The sequence below is a fragment of the Pelophylax lessonae genome, assembly GCF_965119305.1.
Source record: "Pelophylax lessonae genome assembly, chromosome: 2".
NCBI lineage: Eukaryota > Metazoa > Chordata > Amphibia > Anura > Ranidae > Pelophylax > Pelophylax lessonae.
This window is the reverse complement of record NC_138769.1, coordinates 688,254,539-688,273,365: the sequence shown is the minus strand read 5'-3', so window position 1 is coordinate 688,273,365 and position 18,827 is coordinate 688,254,539. Positions and strand designations below refer to the sequence as shown.

Here is an 18,827-nt window from a genome sequence, read left to right as displayed (position 1 = left end):
TCCCAAATACTCCCTTCCTGTGAACACAGTATGTTCAGAAAAGTTTGTTATGCGCCATTATGGCTCTCTCTGGAGCACCTTCTGCTTTTAAAATAAAAGGAAAAATCAATACAATTATTCTAGCTGGTTACCGAAATGTAGCGCGCTTAGCTCTGCGGCAGTACTTATGTCACATTGTAATGATACATTCCATCATTTTTACATCATAAGAAAGGTTTACTAAAACCAATAATAATTGTAAGTATAATGAGATCCACTTGGTTTGTTTTAATGGTGATTACTAAGGAAAATGATATTGTGCCTTTTATATAGCAGAATGAATAATAGGTGCTGTAGCGGGGACTGAAGTTTCCATATTGTTATTGAGTAATTCCAGAAAAGAATCTGTATGATATTTAATCCGCAATGCCGTAAAAAAAAAAAAAAAGAGAGAATAAAAAAAGAAAAAAAGTAAAAACACTTTTTGTGAGTAAATGTCATTTGGCAGCTAAAAAAACCCCAGTCTTAGTAGACATCAGGATATTGTCTTAATTAAGGCTGAATTATTCCAGAGCTGCTGTTGATACGAAGACACCAAAGACTGGTTGCCCAAAAAAAGGTGGCCATTATAACTTTGTTGCAATATTTTTATTAGTCAGAACATACTTTCCTGGCAGTAGAATGGTTAATATGCAAATTAGCAACCCTCTAATAGTACAGTTTTATTAGTCCTCTGCCATGTTTCAAAAGGACTGGATCCCAAGAGTTGGATCCTAAGTGTGAAAGGAGCCAAATCTTAGCAAAAAGCTATGTTCACCATCTTGCTGGAATACATTAAAAAGAGTAACAAAAATCTTTATAGTACCTCTCCTGGAGACATGCTGCTTCAGATTCCCTTCAGTTATGGCCACAACTGAAGACTAAAGGCTCTTTCACATGGCCGCTCCAATTTTTTATTCCGCTGTGGCACTTTTTTTTTTCACGGACACGGAATGATATACGGACATAATGTATTTCTATGGGGATTGCGGATGTCAGCGGATGACACCGCTGACATCAGATTTTGCTTCCTTTCCGTTTTTAAAAAAAACGAATTGAAAAGGATTAAAAGAGGTGCATGGAAGCCAGCCAGCCCCCAGTCTGATGTACTCACCCTCCAGTCTGCCACCAACCAAGTAGACCTGTCTCACAATATAAATAAAGAACAGGGGTTTAGTTGACACTCAGTGTATACCTGCCGGTGTCTCACTTAAAGTCCCACATAGCCCACATTGTCTTCCGTTTTTTTAACGGGAAGAAAAATCGGGTTCTGTTCCATTCCAAAATACGGGACAGAACTGAAAGGACGAAAATCGGATGTCAGAGGATGGTCATCCGCTGACATCCGCAATCCCATTGACATGCATTATGTCCGTATTTCATCCGCAAAAAAATGGGATGAAATACAGACATAGGGAGCGCCCGTGTGAAAGAGCCCTTAAGCCTCGTACACACGCAACGATTATCGGCCGACCGATCGGCTGACTTTTGTCCAGTGTTGTTGTGTGGGTTGAAATGTGCTCTAGACTGCACACAAATTTTCTCAGCCAACAAAAATCTACTTCAGAAGTGATGTCATGTGATGGTTTACTTCCCGTGTGTTTTTTCATCTCTGAGCATGCCCAGTCTTGCTCATCAGATTTTTGTCTGCCGAAATCTCTACTGACTGACGGAAAATCGGCCGTTGTGGTGACGGCCAACAAAAATTTTATAGCCTGCACACCATATTTTTTTCGGCCGAAAAGTCGGAGTCGGTTGTCGGAAGCATCATACTAACAAGCCGAAAAACAGCCGATAGGACGTTGGCCAAAAATTCACGGCCAACTGTCCACTCGTGTGTACTGGGCATTAGGCTCTTCATTCATGCTCACATACCTCATAAGTACCTCATTCATGCTCTCTGCTGAAGAGAAATAGTAGCTAATCTAAATTGTGATTCTCCCCTATAGCAGAGATCACACAATGAAGTTTAGGCTTGTGACCATCACAAAGTGAAACCCTGATGAACATATTATGAAGAAAAGGTATGTATTAAAATCCGTCTGCTACTCTTTATATATCTATCCCAGTAGGATCATGAAAAAACTTTTAAAGGTTTACCTAATTATTTTCCCCTCCACATCTGTCACCTGCACTTTTGTGTGCGCTTCCTTTTCGCTCACTGGGCCTTTTGGCTAAGTGGGTCTGAATATTGCACCCCAGGGGGTCAGGGAAGGCTCCTTCCTCTTCAGAAGGGTATTATACGACACAATAAGTGCACTTTTTTTGTGTGTCTTCACAAGCAAAGTTGTATGATAACATTAATTACATGTCTGCTTTGAGAATTTCCCCCCCAAATTTTTTTCACAAGGGATGTAGTTTTCTCAAAATGATATCAAAGTTATAATATGTGACTGCTTCTTAGTGCCAGAATAGTTGTGTTGTGGTATTTCTCCTATCCTTGTCTTTATGTGACAATACTTTGCAGCTGACTTGAGAATTCTACTTGAAATTAATGAAGCATTGTTATTCAATCTCCTTTAGAGAAGCACTTAGTGCGTGTACTCTTGAGGAAAAGAGAGAAGCGTTGAAAATTTACTGTCAACACGGAAAGTTGCTGACAGTCCTGGTGCCGGGTCGCGTGGCAGCACAGTCAATCACCGAGGACAGCAAGCCTAGAGAGTGTAATCTGCTCAATAACAAGCACATTATGACCCAGGCTGTATATAAGCTCTTGGAAAATGGCTCATTACAAAGCACAGAAAGGTCTGATTGCGCTAATGAACCTTTTTGTTCTTTTTGCATGAGGACACACTTATGAAGCTGGCTCCAAGACAGCAGAAGGCTGTTACAGGGCAATCATTAACCTCCCTGGTGGTAATCCAGAGTGTGGCTCGGGGTAATTTTCAGTACCAAAAGCGGTAACCCCGAGCCACACTCGGGGTTACACTGTAATATCCCTGTAGTGACACTTACCTTGTCCCTACGATCCCTTGATGTCCTCCCGCTGTGTCCTCTGGCCCATGCCAGCATCCTTCTTCCCTGTTCCCTTCTCTGCGATCGCCGGCGACGCAGGGGGGCGGAACCGGGTGGGAAATTTAAAAAAAGTAAACAAAACATGACATGATACATTGTAATACATTGTAATCTGTTAGGGTTACATTACTGTGTGAAACCATTTCACATCAGTTTTGTCCCTAGTGCTTTGTCCAGTGCCCAGCCTGCACTTTTACTGTTCTTTCTGCCTGGAAACTTGAGAACTATGGCATCCAAAAAGCGTCCCTTTAGATCAAAAGTTGTTTAAGACCAGCTAGAAAACAGTGATAGTGATTTAGAATCACTTGCAGAATTGAGCGATAATGATTAGTGGGGAAATTCTTCATCAGACACTGAAAGTGACGACAGCCACAATTCTGCAACTAAGCTCAGTGATGTGCGGACTTGGTGCTCTATTGACTGCGGTACGGATCAGGCAGCACCCCCAAGATTCCCATTTACTGGAGCATCTGGTATGAAATTAGACATTGAATATGACAACCCTTTGGCATACTTACAATTATTTCTGACCGATGAGGTTATTGAAAAAATAGTTACTGAGACAAACCGGTACAAAAAACAATTACCTACTCTGCATCGAAAGTTTCCAAGAAGCAGAAAGTGGGAACCAGTGACCAAAGATGACATTTGGAAATTTCTGGGCCTAATAATACTTCAGGGAGTGGTGGGGAAACCCCTGCAGAAGTGGTATTGGACAACTAGTACATTACTTGCCACTCCATTCTTTGGCACGGTCATGTCAGAGTACCGATTGTCCCTGATCATGAAATATTTACAGGCAGTCCCGGGTTACAAACAAGATAGGGTCTGTAGGTTTGTCTTAAATCGAATTTGTTTTTAAGTCAGAACAGGTAAATTTTTTAAGTGCAGCTCCAGCCAAAAAGTATTTTTATGTTTTTTGGATAGCATAGGAAGGGTTAACACCCCTGTATCATTTGTTTTCCTGTTGTACCCCTGTTCAGAAGATTTAACCTCTCTTTCTGTCCCAATTACAAATGGATTTTGGAAATTTTGGGTTTTTGAAGAAGCAAGGATTGATCATAATGCTTAGTGGAGACACATTTTTCCCATGATAACTCTTACAGGAGTGAATTCCCCTTCCTAGGGGTCGATTTCCTCTCACTTCCTGTTGTCTCCCTCCATTTGTAAATAGGAGTCGTTTGTAAGTCGGATGTTTGTAACCCGGGCCTGTAGACTTCTAAAACAGCTAAGAATTTGATGAAACTACTCATCCTGTACAAAAACTAAAGAAAATTTGGGAAGTATCTAGAATGATTCTAAAGAATTTTCAATGGAGCTATGTGCCAGAAAGAGATATCAGCATAGATGAAAGTCTAATGGCCTACAAGGGAAGGCTCAGCTGGGTAGAATATATTGCATCAAAGAGCACAATTTGGCGTAAAATCCTACATGCTATGCAAATCATCAACTGGCTACATTTGGAATTCAGTCATATACACTGGAAAAGGAACAAAATTCAATCCAAAATACAGAAACTATGGAATGGCATCATCTTCCATTCTTTCACTCATTGAGCCATTGCTAAATCAGGGCTAATGCGTAACAATCGACAACTTTTATACATCTCCTGGACTTTATGAGTTTCTTCCGCGAAACAAAACAAATGCCTATGGAACCCTTAGGGCTAACCAGCGTGACACGCTGTCAATGTTTGGCAATAAGAAGCTGAAGACTGGAGAAATAGTTGCCTGGTAGGAAGACAAAATGATGGCACTGTGATGGCGTGACAAGAAAGATGTGTGCCTAATAAATGCAGTTCATAATACCTCCACTGTTATGGTATGCAGGTGGGAAAGAAATCATGAAGCCACAAGTAGTGATAGACTACAATAACACCATGATAGGTGTCGACAGAGCCAACCAAGCAATGACATTCTATACAGCAATCCGGAAACAGCAAAAGAAGTACTACAAGAAGATCATCAGACACCTTCTTGAGCAATGCTTGTGGAATACAAATTACGCCCCGGACGACGTCATGTTTGATGAAACCAGTCGGGCGGTACCGGATGTACGACTGTCACGCCCCCTAGACGCCGGCTCTTTCACACGCGGGACGTCGCGGTTTGCTTTGTGTCTTCTGTGTGCCTGCATACTAACCGTCCATTGTAAGTGCATTTTTTTACTAATAAACCTTTGTGTATAACGTAACGGGATTACGCTATGTGCACCTTATTTCTCCCTATACATCCATGATATCACGTCTGGAGTTTGCATATTCAATCTGGTATAGAGGATTATGTCTGGTTTCCCGAGTCCATGAAAGATACCATCCATCCTGATTAATATCCAAGCGCATATGGCCGTTCCATCATTAAGGATCTGCAGTGTCTGCAACCATTTGTCTTGCCTTATTAGATCTCTTGTTGTAAGTCCCCTTTAAGATTAATATTCCACTTTGTGGACAGTGCAGTACACACTACTTGCGTTAAAGGAAACTGAGATTAATATACAGTCTGTCATTGCTAACCTCACCTTTTGAAGTGCTAGTTTCCTGCTATAATGTGGACCGTCTTGCTTCAATATTTACTGACTCAGATAAGGACCTCTGACTTGTTCCAGAAAGCATTGAAGCTGGAGAGAAACTTCATAGAAGCTGGAAAGTGGCCACTTTAGCATTCCTGTTTCCCTTGAGTTGCCACCAACCACAAGGTTGCTAATGTTACATAAAGTAACCGCCCATCATTCTTTTCAGAACATACATAGTCCAGACCACTAATGTAACCCCCTACAGTACATATAAAACACTCTGTTCCCACTCATCCCTCTTCCTCTCTGATTAAAATCTTCTGAGCTTAGTCAATAAACACTTATGACAAACTTTATTATGTATTGAATAAATGTAATCAGAAAGGCAAAGAGATTATCAGAAGTGAAGTGTTTTGGCCCTACTTGAAAACAGTAATGTTTAAAAATGTATTCTTGGAGCCTCCTAGCTTAGTGGCGAAGTTAAACTACTGATTTTTTTTTAGTGTTGAGACATTTTGGCTGTAGAATATATCAAAGTAGATGTAAATCTTAAAGTGGTATTTTACTCATAACACTTAATAAAAAGTATATTTAGCCAGGAACATACTGTACATTTCACATCAATAAGCATGCAACCAAAATTAGTGTGTGCTGTAAATTTCCTTCAGCATCACTCCTTTTTCTTCTTGCTGGAGACTGCCATTTTGTTGAAGCCCAGAACCCTGAGCAGCAGTTAAAGCAGAATTAAACCCTCCTATCCTTTTTAGCCAAAGAAGCTGCCATCTGTTCCATCTGCAACCGCCATGGTGCTGCACATGCAATCAGTCATGATATCAGCCATATGATGTTTTATCAGTTTGGTTGAGAACACAAGCAAATGTGACAATTACATTCCTGGCATGCTGGGAATATAACGGTTTTTGAAACCAATAAATCAATGGGTTTAGTCCTGCTTTAATCTTTAGGCTGTCAGCAGATCGGCCTCTACAAATTCAGCACAGTGCCGAAAAAAAAAGAGCAACTAAGCATGTGCAGAGCCGTGTAAGACAGTGTATTACTGCATTTTAAACAGTATAGGTACTTATTTTTAATGTTTTACATAGCTATACTTGCAAAAGGGGCCAGCCTGAAGTGATCTAGCAAGATCTAATTGTCTGCTAGCAAGATCTAATTGTCTGACTAAAGTTCTACTTTAAGTGAATGATATTTAGTTTACCTTTTTGCCATGACAAGACATGTTTTTATCTGTTTTCATGCTGTGTTCAATATTAAGGCAGCTGATCTCCTTTAGCTATTTTCCTGTCTACATGCACTCCAGCAATGGCTGCATGGTTATCCTTAGAGTGGGTGACCTGATACTGACAATTTTGTTTCCGTCTGAAGCCAATGCGATGGAGTGGCAATTTAGTAGCAAAATTTGGAGAAAGGGACAGAAAATTGTCACCCTATTACAGACAGGGGCTAAACAAGGATCAGATTTTTTTTAAAAAAGCTGTAGACTTAAAAATATTGAAAATGTATTTTTATTTTAAGATTTTAAAGTGGGGAGGCTCAACCTTTTGAAGAGTGCGGGTCACTTAATTGATTTGGGCCACAATGAAATAAAATGGTTCACAATTTAGAAGTTTGTTATTTTGAATAGCATAATGAAGATCTAAACCAGTGTTGCAGCCTTCAATATATCAGAGTCTTTGCAGCCATCCCTTGAATTGCCAAAACAAGGACTGTAGGCAATCTAAACGAAAAACAACAGACCAGGGATGCTCATGCACTAGTAGTACAATAAACTTCTTTATGCACTTGCATGTTCCTGGAATGACACCATGCTCATCACACAATTGTGATAATCCACCATCAGAATCCCTGTATGGAGGAAACTAGATTTAATCTACTTGGCTAAAGGCTTCTCTCTCAGTGTCTGTGTGTTAGGAAAGAAAGAGAAGAGCAGGGAGCCGACCGCAATAGTGGCCTGTGTATGACAGCTGCTGGGATTACGAAGGACCAGTAATCATTTAGTAGAGAGGTGTGCACCTGAAGAAGGCTTTGCAAGTTGCCAAAGGTTTAAGGGTGCAGGCTACATCAGATGGCTCCACTGGTTAAACATATTTGTTTTAAAAATTGGGTTTACACATACTTTTCTGTACGTTTTGTGTTGACAGGATCCAAAATGGGAAGGTTAGGTGAGCTTTGGTGAAATATGGGTTTTAGAAGTATCAACTCAGTTCCCTTTTGGCCTTACATAGACGTTAATTATTTCCATAGTGGCCCCCCTAACAACTGTGCAGAAACAGCATAAGATAGACCATCTATAGGCTGGTACTTACTTTTACAAAGAAAGACTCCTTAGGTTTGGAGATTTGAGGGAGGTGTTGACACTAGTCTGCCTGTCTACTTCTGCTATACCTGCTACCCTTCTGGGATAGGAGATGAGATGAGGGCTCTAAAAGTCATTCACTGCTAGATATTATTCTAAGGGATTTCTCCATCCTTGATAACAGTGGCCATGGGCAATTCCCTCCGGCTGGCTACTGCATTCTGCTGCATTCAGTTGTCAGAGTACCTGAACACCAACTGCATCCAATTGGATACAGCTGCTGCTCAACCGACTTGTCTACCTAGCTCCTTTGATTTTTAAATTGAAGGAAGTAAGGTGAGAGGAGGCTGACAGAGCCATCCATGTGCTGAATTTTGGTTAGTTCATGAAGAACCGGCTGAAATTTGCAGTGTATGGTCAACAGTTTCTCCACTGTTGCATCAATCTTTTGAGAAGTCCATTCATTTCCACCCCCAGTCGTATGTCTATTATTTTTAAATAACAAAAAAAGCTAAAGGCTCATATTATATATTGTAAATATACAGGTAGTTGCCATAGCAGCACAATTCTAGAATGTCTGTGGAATAAACATGAATAATACAAAACCCCTTATTTGTCTGTTGCAAAATCACAGTATATTGTAAAATCTTTCAAAAATCTGGTGTGACGCCTTATTTGAGTTTTGTTAGTAGTAGAAAATGTATAGGCTAACCAACTTTGTAGCCTAACTGTGTGAAGTTAAGCTAAAACTCCCATGATCGAGTATGTAAAGCTAAACTCCAGCTTTTGGGGATCCAGTTCTTAAAGTTTTTAATTTTGATTGTAATGTCCAATTTGATTTATCTACCTCTGTAGAAAACCAGGAAGTTAATTTTCAATCTCCTTTATGGAATATGTTAACAGACAATTTTAAACACCCCCAGAAGTTCCTCCTAGACAAAGGTTATTCACTTTTCTGGGACCTAAGAATTCATTTTTTTTCCAAGTAGGATGTCTGTGCAGTTTAATGATGTGGAAACGTGTTATTGCCTTTTTCAATGTCAGTGTTCCAGCCTAATAAAAGGTTGTTCTGCTTCATCTCTTATACTCCTTACCAGCCTTCAGTCTGATAAATTCCATCTAATTGAAACGCTTATCTTGAGTTTCGTTCCTCAAATGACCCCTCATTAGGGCTGTTTTGTACTTATGTGTCTTCCCTCTGTCATGAACGTATTTCCTTCCTGAAAATGAATAATTAAGGATTGCGCACATCTGTATCATAACTCTTAATCATTGAACGATTCCGTAATAGAATCTGCTGATTTTGCTTGCTTGCCTAATCAAGAGGAAATTACATTTCCCAGGTAGCTAACACCAGAACAAAGTGTATTATCCCCTGAGACTGATATCTAGAGGTGATTAGTTTTGGATTGTGTCTCTGAGAGTCCAGTCACACTTCTGTAATTTAAAGGACCAGTCCACCCACCCAGTCTACTCAGCTTGTGATAGGTGCTGGATACTTAAAGTATATCTAAAAACCAACATTTTGGTATTGGATTTTGTAAGGAATGGTTCAAACCAGTGTTTTATGTCATCCCTTTGCTTCCTGGCATATAGCTACACCTGGAAGAAGGGGGAAACCTCTCTAGAGTGAACAAATTCCTCTCTTAGGCACCAAAAAGTGCCCCCATGGAAGTATTTCCTTTCGTTTGCCTGTGATGTCAACTCAAATTTGTGGAATTTCCTTCACTCTAAATTCCAATTGTCAGTGGTCACCAGGACACATAGAAAAGGTAAATATATCTAGCGGGGACATAAACAGCAAACAAATTTGACAGGGTTGCCAACCTTTCCCATTCACACTACAAAAATGAAGTTTTTGCTTTAAATACACTTAAACCAACAGGGACTCTATTGGTAAGATCTCTAATTGAGTTTCTCAGCATGTATACCTGCTGTGGCCATTATGAGAAAGATCCACTTAATTTATATATTTTACATGATGGAGAAATTAACAGGAGTAGCTCAAACACACAAAGGTTGGCGAAAACACCCAAAAAGAGATTAGGACAGGCAGATATCTCCGTTAGAGTACCCAAAACATATATGAATCCAAAAGCAGATTCAGCCCAGCAGGCTCCACCAGGCTTTTGGGTGGACTGAGCCATATATGTACTTTTTTCAGACTTAAGGCATAGCTAAAGGCAAGTCTTTTTTTTCCCATTTTTTGATTGAATGTGGAGGGGTTAGAACCCATGTTAAGTTTTAATTGCTGTCTGTGTCCCCATTAGGGAGAGTCACCCTCTCTAAATGTGCTGATCACCACTGTCACAGATAATGAAGGTGAGGGTAAATCCAAAGTTTTGCTTAGCCACTAGAAGAGGAATAGAGGAGAAATCAGTTTTTGGGCACACTTTTTTCCAAGGCAAAGGTCTAAGCGGGGACACTCCTCACAATGGAAAGACTTCTGTTGAGTCTACAGGACTTGATATACTTTAAAGATTACCATTTTAGTATTTAAAAAAAGTTCTAATCTAACAAAACACTTTTACCAAATTAAACCTTTGGTTTCATGATACACCAGGTCCCGAGTCTTCTCTCTTCCTCACTGTAGAATGGGAGGGTCCTTCCTTTGGTGCCCACATTGCTTTTTGGGTGAAATGTGCACTTGTTGTTTTCAGCAAAACGACAGGGTCCTCTCTGGTCCAGAAGACTACAGGGGTGTGATGACATTGTAATTACTAATTATTATCAGATGTGACAAGAAGGGACTGGTTGTCACAAGCACAGGTGGCATTTCACTCCTGAAAGTGGTGCCGACTAGGGAAACAGAAATCTATTTCAAAAACATAAGTGGTAAATGGGTGTGTGTGTGTGTGGATGGGGGGGGGGGGGGGGGCAGGTGATTATTCTTGACTGTAGGCGTTAAAATATATGGAGGGTCCTTACATACAAATTCAAATTTTCTGTACATTTGTACAGAGCTTGTATGTGGGTTCTGTTTTGCATATACTCAGCTGCCCATTAGCCACTCATGCTGATAAACAAGTGCAGAAAATGAATGTTAAAGGTCATGCAAAAATGCAATCCAAAGTATCTAAAATGTACTGCAGTGTACAGCAAAAGTGATTTAAAAGGCTTCAGAAAAAAGTTATGTTTTTAGCACAGAACAGGGTTGCCAACCGTCAATGTACAGACGTTCCATAAAAAGCAGCAGGCTAATTCAAGCTGTCCATGAAGTCAGAGAATAAAAAAAAATGCCATAAAAAATAATCGATTTTTTTTTTTTCTACTGTTGAGTGTCAGTCAGTCACAATGTTTTCTCACTTTAACCTGATGCAGCACCAAAAAGTTTGTTTGGTGGTCTCATCTGAAATATTAGCTTTTTATATTGTTCAGCTTTTTACAGTGTGATACCAGCCTGTCAAGGCTTTTTTGTTCTACCAACAACTGTAATTATCCCCAAAGTATAGCTAAAATATAGCTAGTAATGGACTCTTGCTAAAACCGTCATACTGTCCCTATGGTCATGTCAGGTTGGTACTGCCCAGGTGAAATGTCTGTTCAGATATCAAGCTGTAAGAAAATGTATTGCAAATACAAGCTTATATCAGTGAAGCCTGCCTGTATGTTTATGTAGTGAGCGCTGGCACAATCTCAACAGTGCAACAATTATAGTTATAGATCATGTCTAATTTGACATGTTGGGATAGAAGAGTGGCCACACAGGAGACCAAGGACCTGGTCTATAGAAACCGAACCCAACGAGAGGACAAAGAACTAGTCATGAACATTGCCTGTTTGTTTCCTGCAGCAGTTTTTTTCCCGTGACTGACATAAAATGCCTTGTTTTGCACTGTGTCTCTGTACGGAGGTAGCCATCTTAATAGAAGAGCAGGGCTTTGCATTCTCATGTCAGAACTGCCTATCATGATGATGGGTCTGGTATCAGTGACTGGTATGGTAATAATCACGAAGCAGCGGGAGAGTTGTTGGAAGCACATGGATTAAACAGAAGCAGGGAGATCCTTGTACTACAGATCCTCAGGTAAAGCTTTCTCTCCAGCAAGGAGAACAGTAAGCAGCAGAGTAGTGGCATCACCAAGTCTTACTTCAAATTGTGCGAGAATAGAAGTCATAGGCACAAAGTTTTACATGATCTCACATTGCAGATGTACAGCTATGAGGATCAAGGCACAGGAGTGCCTGGGCACACTTGTATACCAGGAAGTACATTGATATTTTTATGAGGAAAAAAAGGTAAATATTTATTAGTAGGCCTTAGAAAAAATTAACGTGTTGCTTATAGGTTAGCAAATCTTTACTGTTTCAGTTCAGGTCCATGTTTAGATTGAAAATTGTACAGTATTTCCTCATTAGAAGGGTTGTACGTTTCCAAAACTATAACAGGGTTGTGTTTTAAGTAGTTGTTAGGATACAAATAGTACTTAGTTAAATGCTTTGATTATTATTAAAGTAGAACTATAGGCAAAACTTTTTTTTTTTTTTGGATAAAGTAAGGGAGTGTTATAACCCCTGTCAGATTTCTTTTTTTTATTGCAATCTATGTCTCTTAGCAGAGATTTTCCTTCACTTCCTGTCCCATAGCCAAGCAGGAAGTGAGAGGAAATCCCTGCAAATTAAGGGAGATCCTTAGAGACCCCTAGGTCACCAGAACCAGTGTCCCCGTTGGATGATTTCCCCTCTATTACTTTTCAGGGGACAACCCAAAATTTTGGATTTTCTTTTACTTTCAATGATAATGGTAAAAATCACAAATAGAAAGGATGAATCTCCCTAATGAGGGCACAGAAATCAATAAATAAAAAATGGACAGGTGTTCTAATCTCTCTCCACTCTATCAAAACTTAAAAAAAAAGTTTTGCCTTTAGTTATACTTTAATGCTTTGGTCACAGAAATGACTCTGACTGGACCTGCTTTTCCCCCCTTCAGGAGGTAATCCCAAGGGTAAGTTTGGCCTGGGCCTCATACAAAATGAATGGAAAGTTTATGTCAAAAGACCCTTGGATCGTGAGGAACAGGACACATACTTCCTGAATATCACAGCAACAGACGGCCTTTTTGTCTCTCAGACCGTCGTGGAGGTTTATGTAGCGGACGTCAATGACAACAGTCCAGTGTGTGATCAGGTATGGACTAAAACTGTATGTTTAATGTATGCGTTTTTTTTTTTTTTTTTTTTTAATTTTATTGACTGGAGACATAGATGCATTTGTGGGAGTCCACGCAGAACTGGTACATGTGGGCACTATCATTTCAGTCTTTTAATTCTTAGGCTATTGAGTGGTGAAATAGGAAATTCTAACTTGTCTACATGATCATTGCTCTTTGCACATATTTAGTGAATTCAGCTGCTATAACTATGGCCATACTTTAGACAGGTGCAAATATAAACATACATTATTAAAGCCTGCCGGTCTGGAGTGCTGGCCTTATCTCAATAGAGCAACAAATATAGTCTTGGAATATGCCCATTGATGACATACCAGGTATTAAAAGTGGCACACATGAGTTAGATAACCTGAACTTTGGAAGCTGTGCCCAAAACAATGGCAAGAATGGGCAAGCCGCCATGATTGTCTATAGGCTTCCAGTAGCTGATCTCTTCCTCATTACCGACTTATTATGTCTTGTTCTGCAATGTGTCTCTGCATGCATTTAGCCTTATCTGTAGAGGAGCAAGACTGAGGTAAGAGGCACTCGGGAGACAGGCCTATAAAAGTCTATGAGATTCAACAGCACAACTTCTGCAAAAATTTTTTTAAAGCAGGCTCATAACATTAGCAGTGCACCTGTAGAATTCAGGTAAGTATACGTTTGAGGAGAAGGAAATGAATCAGTCAGAAAAGGAAATGAATCACCACACTCTGAGTTGCAGCCATTTTCCTATTTATTAAATAGCAGCAGGGGTCACTTCTGACATGTCTTGCACTGAAAAGAGCTTTTTGATAAAGATCTTTGAAAAAGTACTTTTCAGTGCAAAACATATCAGAGGTGACCTCTGGTGCTATTCAATAAGTAATAAAAGTTTCTGCAGCTCAGAGTGCGTTGATTAGTTTCCTTTTCTGACTGATTTGCTGTAGAGAAACAAGCCACACCAACACTTAGGGAATTTTCAGTGGAGCCTATGATGATTCCAATTCAGTAGTAAATATGTCTTTCTATTTATTAAAGGGGGAAGAGGGTGGGTTACTGTAGGTTAAGGATGGCAAAAAAAAGTTTTGGAGATTGCATTGTGATTATTTTATGTGGTCAGTTTTGATGGTTATAGTACTTAGTGTAGTTCTTCTACAATAGTTTCCGGTATGGGTTTTCCTTAAATGTTTAACTATTTTAAAAGTAGTACTTTTCCCCTCAGGTTATAAACACTGCATCATTTCATGAAGACATCCCTCCCAATAAAATGCTTCTTAAGATCAGTGCCAAAGATGCTGACATGGGAACCAATGCTGAGATCCGCTACTCTCTCCATGGACCTGGTGCCGACAGTTTTTATTTAGATGCTGAAAGTGGTAAGTTGACATGTAAAGGCACCACTTTTGCGATTCAATCCAGAAGACTGAATGCATACTGATTGAGTAGGGTGTCAGGGACCCGCACTTTAAAGGCGCATGATCATGGCATCCTGCACTTACATTTTAATGATGTAGACAGTTGTACTGAAATCATCACATGAGCACCCCTCTCTGCACCATTAAAGACTACCCATCATGAAGAAGAGGTGAAGATGATCACACCCATCCCATTTTCAGCCTTTAGACATCTTGAAAAGATAAATATTAAAACAGTACATATAAATTTGCACAAGTGGGCCCCTGGGGCAGAAGAGGGAATTGGGAATGGCACAGATTAGAAAGAGGGGAATAATTAAATATGGATTAAAGAATGAAGTAATCTACCGGAGTCTACCAGTGTCCTATCTGGACTCTGGTAGACTCAGTTTGAAAAAGGATTCCATTGAGATTCTTTATTAATGTTTTGGGTTATTGTATACCGCAGTGTCCAATGTACACTATAGAGCTATATTTTTGAGTTCAGGGGTTTCCAGTAAAGGAGGATAATTGTATGCTTCCAACCTTGTGGCAAAAGTTTGGGGAAGGCTCCTTTCTGTTCAAGCATGACTGTTCCCCTAAACAAAGCCAGCTTCTAAAGACACACTTAGGCATATTTGATGTGGAAAAACTCAACCCTTAACCTTATTAAACACCTTTGGAATGAAATTGAAACACCAATGGTGAAACAAATCTTCTGGTTTCACATTAGCAAATGACATTGAAAATGCTCTTTTTACTTAATTGGAATCAAATTCATACATACTTCCATCTTCAAAAACTGCCACTCCAAAATCTTGTGGAAACCCCTCTTAGAAGAATATAGGCAGGGGGTGCCCATATCAATGCCCTTAATTTTGGAATGAGCTGTCCAACAAGCTCATATAGTTATATCAGGTCTCCAAAATTTGACCATGTAGTATATTACACAACCACTTACGTAGAACTGTCCTCATCACTTCTTGGTTTTATGGTTAATATCAACTTTTAATGGTGCTTGGATTGCTGGATAAAACATACACAATTAAACACGGAGAGGGATCAAAATATGATCCTTGTAGGATTTAAAGCAAAACCCTTAGTATTACAAGCAATACATCCTGTTTATTGTGGTCAAGTGGTGGTGGTCCTCAGAGTTCATGTGGCATATAGCCGAGGAATTATGATAAAGGCCCAGGGAACAACCCGGGGTATTCACCCCCAGAGACGCAGGAGAGCCCTTATAGTGTAGTAAGTATGTAGAGCTGATAGTTATAATAATACTGACTTCGAAGTATACAAACGTATAACTTATATTTGGTAATGTTGCAGTGACCCTGTCAGATAAGACATGCAACCTTCCTAGTAAGCGAGTGGAGAAGATTCCTTTCTCCACACAGGATAGGGTTGGTCATGCTCAATGCCTCAGGGGTCCCAGTCCTAGGTCCTTAAAGGGGCCATCAGGGGGATATATGGCTTGTTTGAGAAGGAACAAAAAACCCATCATTTTATTGAACAGAAGAGACATCCATAGGAATGTATGCTGTGGTATGTCTAGAAACAGATCTGGGTCATCGTGTTAAATAAACATCAAATTTATTTTTTTCACCAAAGACAGATTTCGTAGTTCAAGCTTGCCACTTCCACAGTCTAAAGGTGATACACAGAGTTTGTTTTCTTGTTCATCACTGAAGCATGTCTCTCCATTTCCAGTTTGATGTTTTTTTTTCTTGGCTTTTTTTTATGTTTTTTTTTTTAGCATGATGACCCTGATGGGTTTCTAGACACCACACCATACATTTTTATGGGGGCCTCTGCTGTTCGATCTGTCAACGTGTTTTTGTTCGAAACAACGTCCTGCCTATGTTGTCACTGTACTGCTTCATGATAATAATGCACTAACCTTGCTCTCTTATAGATAGGTAGGATTCTAAGACAACTCGTCTACAATTCATAATTACAAGCAGTTCTTTGTGTGGGGGGATGCACACCCAGTCGTCTTCACATGGTTTGCAGTATCAGTAGCCATCATTTGGAAGAAAATTTCATACAACAATAAAGCGTCACTCCTTAATTGCTTACATACCGAGAATGTAGGAAGATATTTAAGTTTGAATGCTGCCCTGAATAAACTCCTGATAGGGAATGTGACTTATGTCACATTTATAGCTGCTGTCACTACTTGTAAATAATGGCTTATGTCTCCAACCATCTGCAGGTGAATTGAAAACATTGGCCCCTTTGGATCGAGAGAAAACTCCAGTCTACCACCTAATTGCTCGAGCCACAGATGGAGGCGGAAGGTTTTGTCAGTCGGAAATACGGTTAATTCTTGAAGATGTCAACGACAACCCTCCGGCATTTTCATCCAGCTACTACAGTGCCAGCGTCTTTGAAAATACAATCACCAAAGCATTACTAACTCGGGTGCAGGCAAATGATCCTGATGTTGGTGAGTAAGCTTTCACAATGTAAAATCCAATTTCAAAGTCACAAGTTATTGCTTGTGCTCGCTTAGTTTTATATATATATTATATATACATTATAGGAGTAAAAAAAAATCAATTAGACTTCCTTTTTACTTTTGCTGATTTGCTTTTCTATTCAAGTAAGCGGAAAAGTATCTTTAAAGCTTTCCAAAATAGTGTTTTTATGTCCATACATTATTGGGCAGACCAACCAACCTGGTTTGAGTGAGCCCTTAACTATTAAAATGGTCAAAATTAATTCCCGGCAAAAGAAGAATGTAAATGCTTACCATTTCCACTGCTTGCACTGTTGAAAACCATTGTTAGGCAAAGTAATGTTCCCCTTTTTCAACCTTTTTACCCTAGAGGAACCCTTGATATAACTGATTAGGTCTCAGGGACCTTTTCTAAACTGAAATAATTGGAGGTCAGTGAGAAGAATGCCCTTTAAGTTAGTGGTCAATGGGAAGAATGCCTCTTCCTCTTACATTGGGGGGTCAGTAGGAAAAATGTCTCTTCCTCTTACATTAGGGGTGAGTAGGAAGAATGCCTCTTCCTCTTACATTGGGGAGTCAGTAGGAAGAATGTCTCTTCCTCTGACATTGGGGGTGAGTGGGAAGAATTTTCATTACATTGGTGTTCAATGGGAAGAATTTCCTTTCACATTGGGGATCAGTATGAAGAATGCCCCTTTTACAGTGGTGGTCAGAATGCCACCCTTACAGACAGATAAAAAGATCATTAGTGTAAAATAAAGCGAAAGGTATATCATTTTTTTTTTTGTCCTCATTTCCCATTAACCTGAAGAGCACTAACATGCTTAAATAGGAAAAAGAATCGTCCCAAACCTTTTTCTTGGGGTCTTGGCAGACAGCCTTTAGAATTAACTGTTCCGCATCCTCCTGCATTGAACACTGGGAAAACTCTCAGAAAATACTAAATCGCTGGTATATGACTCCTTACAAACTCTTCAAAATGTACCTGTCCTCATCCTGTCTCTGTTGGAGATGAAATGACCAGACTGGTACGTTATACCACACACTATGGAGCTGTAGGACCTTATCAAGCTTTTGGAATGCAATATCTACCTTTATTGCATCCCTTGCTGGCAGCCTAATTCCTCTCTCACCTACAATGGCTCTGTTAGGAAGTAATCTTGAGTTATACCCACTAAAATATAGAATCATTCTTGCCAATATCCTAATAGCAGCGAGGCTCACCATAGCCAAGCTTTGGAAACCCAATGCTGCTCCCAATCTCTCTAATGCCATTTTGAGATTAAATGCACAGGCTCACTATAAGTTGATGTTAGGTCAAAAAAAACTTCTCCACCACAAAATTTAAAAGGTTTCGGCAAGCTTGAATGGCACATCCTAGAGCCTTAAAATATATCTTAACAACCTAACATGCGTTGAATATATCCTCTTTAATTGATGAAAAATGAAAGCAGCTTCCTTTTCTCTACCTTCTGCCCCCCCCCTTTCTGTAATATTCTGTTCATTTGCAGTTATCAATGTTTGACTGCAGTCCATGCTGAATCCCGATTCAAATCTGCCATGTAAAAAATTTGAAGTTACACATCTGATCTTTAACTTTAAGACATTGTAAGCATTGCAAAGTGCTGGAGGAAGGAGAAGCTGAATATTTTTTTTAATTAAAAAAAAAATGGTTGTATATGGGACTTTCTAGATGCCAGAGCAGTCAACATCCATTATATGTTTAACCACTTGCCGACCGCCGCACGACTATCTACGTCGGCGGTCAGCCCCTCACAGGCAAACTAACGTAGGGCTACGTTGCTTGCTTGTGAGGGTCTAGGGAGCGAGCGCGCGCCCCCCGGGGCGCGCTCCCGCTCCCGCGTGGTCACGGACCCCCCCGCGCGTGTGACCAGCGGACCCGATGTCCGCCGGTCACTCGGCGATCGGCGGGGGAGAGGGAGAATGTCAGGCAGCTTGTGTAAACAAACTGCC

The 18,827-nt window shown here is 40.0% G+C and overlaps 1 protein-coding gene and 1 pseudogene across 5 annotated transcripts in view; both read left to right on the top strand.

Moving 5' to 3' along the window:
* The window catches only part of FAT3 (FAT atypical cadherin 3), a 1,063,130-nt gene that overhangs the window by 897,056 nt on the left and 147,247 nt on the right, over positions 1-18,827 (top strand). For all 4 annotated transcript variants that reach the window (XM_082246652.1, XM_082246650.1, XM_082246651.1 and 1 more), the window contains 3 exons: positions 12,792-12,988; positions 14,218-14,371; positions 16,608-16,841. In XM_082246652.1, the coding sequence (XP_082102778.1) occupies positions 12,792-12,988; positions 14,218-14,371; positions 16,608-16,841 (585 nt within the window). The remainder of the gene's footprint in view (positions 1-12,791; positions 12,989-14,217; positions 14,372-16,607; positions 16,842-18,827) is intronic.
* On the top strand, positions 3,260-4,611 carry LOC309546747 (piggyBac transposable element-derived protein 4-like; annotated as a pseudogene). The gene is made up of 3 exons: positions 3,260-3,832; positions 3,925-3,937; positions 4,267-4,611. The product of its transcript is annotated as a piggyBac transposable element-derived protein 4-like (transcript).